Genomic DNA, 5,932 nt, shown 5'->3' with positions numbered 1-5,932 from the left:
TCCAGTAATCTCACACTCAAAAAAAAAAAAAAAAGATTTTACATGCCTTTGATTTGATCTTTTTTATCAAGAAAAAAGTCCACATGAAATTCCATTTGCAACCCTTTTGTTCTTTCATATTTCTGCAAGAACTTATTCATTGAGAATTTATTAGATTGTCTATACCATAATGGAATCAGAAATGAATCTGATGACATTTTTTCCAAAAAAAATCATTTATTAGAAGACATTTTTTCTTTGTAATATTATGTGCGAATCATTACAGAATAGGGCCAAGAACTTGCGTTAAGAAAGTCAATAGGGTCCATTTTGATTTAATGTTGAGTTTAAATATTTACCGAATATTTTTATATTAAGATTCTATATTATCTATTTATATAGAAAATAAAGTCCTTTAGAATGTAAAACATTTAAATAACAGTTTCTTTTGAGAAGAAACTGCATTAAACACTTAATAAACAGTAAGATCAGTTGTATTTGGGTGTGTTGTTTTTTAAACCCATAGTGAAGACCAGAATGAAAAAAGGCAGGTTGTTTTAAGAGAACAGCAACAAACCAATCAAAGCAATAATATGCTATCTAGTTTAGTCTTGGGCAATAAATGAACAGTAGTATGAATAAAAAGTTGTAATTCCTTGTAATATGTCTGTTGATCATGTCCAATGTGAGAATTGAGGTTGCTCAATCATCTTCTTTTAGTTCCTCCAAAACCTGCACCAGAAAACACCATAAATAGATCTCATTTCCAAAGTACACATCTAATTGGCTTCTGATGGCTTACTCATGGCATTATGCAGCCCAGTGCACAGTGACATTATAGGACAGAAATGTGCTTTGAAATAAACACAAAAGCACATCTGGAATCTGTAACTAAATTTGCTATAGTTTACCTGAGGCGGTCCGTGTTCCTGAGCTTGTTTTTGGTGCTGGAGAAGGTCGGTTGGTGTAAGATGGTCCTGCGAAGCCCATGGGTGGCTGACGTCTAATATCAACATAAAAGTCAGGTGAAGACTGAGCTAAAAATTACTGCATTTAGATTTACATTAATGCTGTTAGCTTAGCAGATCATTTCTTACCAAAAAGGCCAAAACTGTTATGATTACCAACAGCATTTGCAAATAGTCACAATACCAATGCCGTGTATTTATTTGATGTGTGGTTAAGCGAGTTGTGCATACTGTAGTAGAGAGACTATGAATGATCAATAATGACTATTTATTTTGGGAAATATGGAGCACTTGAGAATATGATCACTTACTGGTCTTATGCAATGTATCTTATTTTTGTTAATTTTTTCCTTTATGTTTCACGAATGTAACCACTGATCTTTTGACTTGACTGCCCTTCTAGTATTTTACATATCAGAGATATTTATATTTGACATCTTTTACATTATTTTGCTTCTTTTTGGACCTCAAATTGAAGTGTATGCCTTGTCAAAAACGAAATAAAGGTTATAAAAAAATATGTAGCCTTGATACATACAAGTGCTTGCTATAAGTAAATTATGTGAGATTATGTTGCTTGCTTACCTCTGATTGCCAAACAAATATCCCAGAATTCCACCTGTGCCCATTCCAGTCCAGAATCCACCCCCACCACGTCCACCAGTGTTTCCACCAGTGAAACCGGTCCAAGAACTCTGAGGTCTGGTGTACGCATCAGAAAAGCCGTACCCGGGCCTTGAGCTAGACTGATCTGCTGAGAGAACCCACAAAACAGGAAATATTATACACTCCCCATAAATAAATATGCAAATATTATGGATATTTGGTTACTCTTCGACTTTCAATGTCATCACTAACCCGAGGAGCTTACCAACATTCTTTCAAAATAACTTATTTTTTTGTTCCACAGAAAAAAAGAAAGCCATACAGGTTTGGAATGACATGAGGGTGAGTAAATGATATAATTTTCATTTTTGGGGGAACGATCCCTTTAAATCTATAACAATGGAGAATGGAATCAAACTGAAGCTTCTCACATTGTACATGTTAACACAGACAGTATGGTAGAATGTTATAAAGATAGATAGATAGATAGATAGATAGACAGACAGAATGGTAGAATGTTATATAGACAGACAGATAGATTAATTGATTGATTGATTACCCGAGTAATAATCTGGTTTGAATCCAGGCGGTGGTGGCTCCATGCCATGACTGTTATCCCCGGTGGGTATCCCTAATGACATGAGGGTGAGTAAATGATATAATTTTCATTTTTGGGGGAACGATCCATTTAAATCTATAACAATGGTGGATGGAATCAAACTGAAACTTCTCACATTGCAGATAGAAAGACAGACAGAAAGATAGAAAGATATAAAGATAGATAGATAGATAGATAGATAGATAGTCAGACAGAATGGTAGAATGTTATAAAGATAGATAGATAGATAGATAGATAGACAGACAGACAGACAGAATGGTAGAATGTTATACAGACAGACAGATAGATTAATTGATTGATTGATTGATTACCCGAGTAATAATCTGGTTTGAATCCAGGCGGTGGTGGCTCCATGCCATGACTGTTATCCCCGGTCCCGGGGTATCCCTGGGATCCATCTCCATGGTAACCTTGGTGGCCGTGAGTAGGACTGCACAGAAACATCTTGTATACAGCATATGCTACCAGCAAAAGGAAAGCTACCACTATAAGCCCACCCACTCCGTCACCAGACGGTCCGTTCTGGAAGGGATACTGGTTGTTAGACTGCTGATAGTGGCCTCCTCTCTGCTGCTGCTGCTTTTGATTGGAAAAGCCTTGGAAGAAGTTTGAGGCAAAGTCTGAGAAGCCAGACGTGCCGTGTGTGTGCTGCTGCTTCCCTTCTGCTGTGAGCTCCAGCGTGTACTCCAGACCGCATGAGCCTCTCAGCACATATGCGTCATTGGGACTGTTATAGCCCTCACAGGAGACCTCCACACGCCCAAACCTGTACACGTTGTCCATGTCAGCCTTGCATTCCCACTAATTGATTGATTGATTACCCGAGTAATAATCTGGTTTGAATCCAGGCGGTGGTGGCTCCATGCCATGACTGTTATCCCCGGTCCCGGGGTATCCCTGGGATCCATCTCCATGGTAACCTTGGTGGCCGTGAGTAGGACTGCACAGAAACATCTTGTATACAGCATATGCTACCAGCAAAAGGAAAGCTACCACTATAAGCCCACCCACTCCGTCACCAGACGGTCCGTTCTGGAAGGGATACTGGTTGTTAGACTGCTGAAAGTGGCCTCCTCTCTGCTGCTGCTGCTTTTGATTGGAAAAGCCTTGGAAGAAGTTTGAGGCAAAGTCTGAGAAGCCAGACGTGCCGTGTGTGTGCTGCTGCTTCCCTTCTGCTGTGAGCTCCAGCGTGTACTCCAGACCGCATGAGCCTCTCAGCACATATGCGTCATTGGGACTGTTATAGCCCTCACAGGAGACCTCCACACGCCCAAACCTGTACACGTTGTCCATGTCAGCCTTGCATTCCCACTACAAAGAGGGAGAGAGTAATACTATGAAGAGTTTCTAGGCTTATTATATGCAAGAGGCAATTTTTGCGCCTTACCTGTGTGTCTATGCCATCTGATTCTCTGTTGTAACACTGGACCACCTCAGGAACAAATGATCCACAGCCAGCTGATCCTCCAACACACTGCAGCTGTAGAACAGGACTGGAGCGACGTGCAGTGGTGTAGCGTCCTCTGTGGAGGGTGAGAACCTGAACATCACGCAGTAACACAGCCTCTGTTGCAGGAAGAAAAGATTTTATTATTATTTCTATCTATCTATCTATACCCCCAAAACATCTGGTATCACACAAAAGCACCATATGCCCTCTTTAAGATACAAAGATTTTATAAAATATTTAATTTATATTATACTTTCATTTTTATTGTATTTATATTTAATATTTATTTTTTTCTTTCTGGTTTGCATTACTTACGGTATATTTGATATTTTTATTGTTTTATATTACATATTTTTATTATCATTTTGGCCACACACACAACATTTTGTTTCACATAAAAGTAGTGCCAACTGTCCTCTTAAAGATAAATATATTACAAGCAATTATTTATATTTTTTTCCTTTCTTCATATTATTATTATTACATATATCTATATCTATCTTTATAGATAGACAGACAGACAGACAGACAGATAGATAGATAGATATCATATTAGCCACACCTCCCAAACTAATTTTGTATTACATAAAGGTCCTAACTGTCCTCCCTGTACATACATTACAATCATTTACATAATTCTTTAACATTTTCCTTTCTTCTTCTTCTTCTTATAAAATATGAATAAATCATCATCACATATTTATATTATATCATATTTGCCACACCACCCAAACTAATTTCGCATTACATAACAGTAATATTAGTAACATATTATCACACAAATTTGTTCATATTGGACACACCTACAGAACATTTGGTATGAAAAACGAGTATGCACTTTAAGATCGAAATGAACAGAAATGAACAAAAGTAAGCTAACTTCCTGAGTCTCCGCAGAGTAACAACACCCACCAAAGCTGCACATTAAGAGTGAAACTTTAATGCAAATACCGTATAAAGTATGTCTAATGCGAACTCATTTTACTCAGACTGAACCATCCATCTTCTCTGATTTTATTATGATTGTTTGTTTATCTTTTACCATCATTCCAGCAGCTGACGTGAGGCACAATCAACAGCAAAAAGTGCAGAAACAAAACTCCAGAGCTCTTCATTTCTCCCGTTATGATGGGAAATCCTCTTCTTTAGCCTTGAGATGGACTAAAATGTCTCACTCTAAGCCAGTACGTGGCTTTTACCAATAAGTGAAAATAAAGTCTGATGTAAACAAGTGTAACTAACCGCTCAGTGCAACGTCATTCTTTTCACACTTCCGCTTCCGTGTTTATAGAGATTATACAGATGAGCCTTTGAGCCATCTACTGACGGATGCCTCGAATTACACACCATTAACCTCCAATAATAAAGCGAAAAAGGTTTTAGACTGACAAAATGTTGAGAAAATGCACTTTTGTATCCTCACTAAAAATATTAGTTAATACTTTTCCATTCGAGTTAACATTTACTGTTTTAAATCACACCTGTTTGCCCTGAACAGCTGTAATCTTACTTTATAACCACCCATTTCTTTATAAGATAAAAATAACTATATATCTTCATTTAATATTATATACTATAAAATAATGTCATCTCTGCAGTGATATTTATTGTTTAATCTCACAAATTTTTGTTGGGGAAAAAAGCACTAAACCAAGACAAGACCACATTAACTTCAGCCAAATTTTTTATTGTCCCTACCACGTTAAAATGTATGAAGTAAAATTATAATGTAACTTCATCTATGTTACATTGTCAGTAGTGATTGTTTTAATTACTGTTTTTAATTAATTGTTTTTGTATTCTTAATTTCTCAAATTTAACTGATATTTCCTCTTCTTCTTCCTCTGTAATATTAATAATATATCATCACATATTTGGCCACACCCTTTTGTAGGCAATTACATAAAATTGTATTAGTAACATTTTATAATCACAAAAAAAGACCAAAGTATTAATTTCTCAAAAGGTTGTTTCACATCACAAAACAAAGTTTAGGCATTTAAGCTCAAAATGAAAATTCTGAATAATTCCCCCCCTAGAAATTCATAAATACAAATACTTCAAGTAATACTGCTTTAGTGTAAGTTTAGAAATAATTTTATTTTGTCCATCACTCATGTAAATACACATAAATTATGAATGGATAGATACATATGTATTTAATTAAGAATAACGGTCAACTGTTTGGTGCTCTATTCCTTTAGCACTTTCACTTCCAAATTTCATCCCATCATCCAAAATTATTTAAGACAGGAATGAGAGATACAGGCAGGGATGAATGATTAAAGAGTTCTGCAAAGTGTGCCATAC

The 5,932-nt window shown here is 36.4% G+C and overlaps 1 protein-coding gene across 3 annotated transcripts; it reads right to left on the bottom strand.

The window, feature by feature from the left end:
- Positions 1-358: 358 nt before the first annotated feature.
- LOC107758892 (store-operated calcium entry-associated regulatory factor-like) lies at positions 359-4,915 on the bottom strand. Of its 3 annotated transcripts, none has more exons than XM_016576727.1 (6): positions 4,665-4,915; positions 3,560-3,744; positions 2,994-3,483; positions 1,533-1,701; positions 891-982; positions 359-711 (listed from the first exon to the last, which is right to left on the bottom strand). In XM_016576727.1, exons 1-6 carry the CDS (start codon positions 4,735-4,737, stop codon positions 686-688), a joined length of 1,035 nt encoding a protein of 344 aa, XP_016432213.1. In that variant the 5' UTR covers positions 4,738-4,915; the 3' UTR covers positions 359-685. The 3 variants fall into 3 exon arrangements, with proteins under 3 accessions (XP_016432213.1, XP_016432214.1, XP_016432215.1); XM_016576728.1 differs by having other exon boundaries at positions 1,533-1,698; XM_016576729.1 differs by having other exon boundaries at positions 3,560-3,738; positions 4,665-4,914.
- Between the last annotated feature and the right edge of the window lie 1,017 nt (positions 4,916-5,932).

This window comes from Sinocyclocheilus rhinocerous, unplaced genomic scaffold (assembly GCF_001515625.1).
Source record: "Sinocyclocheilus rhinocerous isolate Xijiao unplaced genomic scaffold, SAMN03320098_v1.1 scaffold1435, whole genome shotgun sequence".
Lineage (NCBI taxonomy): Eukaryota > Metazoa > Chordata > Actinopteri > Cypriniformes > Cyprinidae > Sinocyclocheilus > Sinocyclocheilus rhinocerous.
This window is presented reverse-complemented; position numbering and strand designations above follow the sequence as displayed.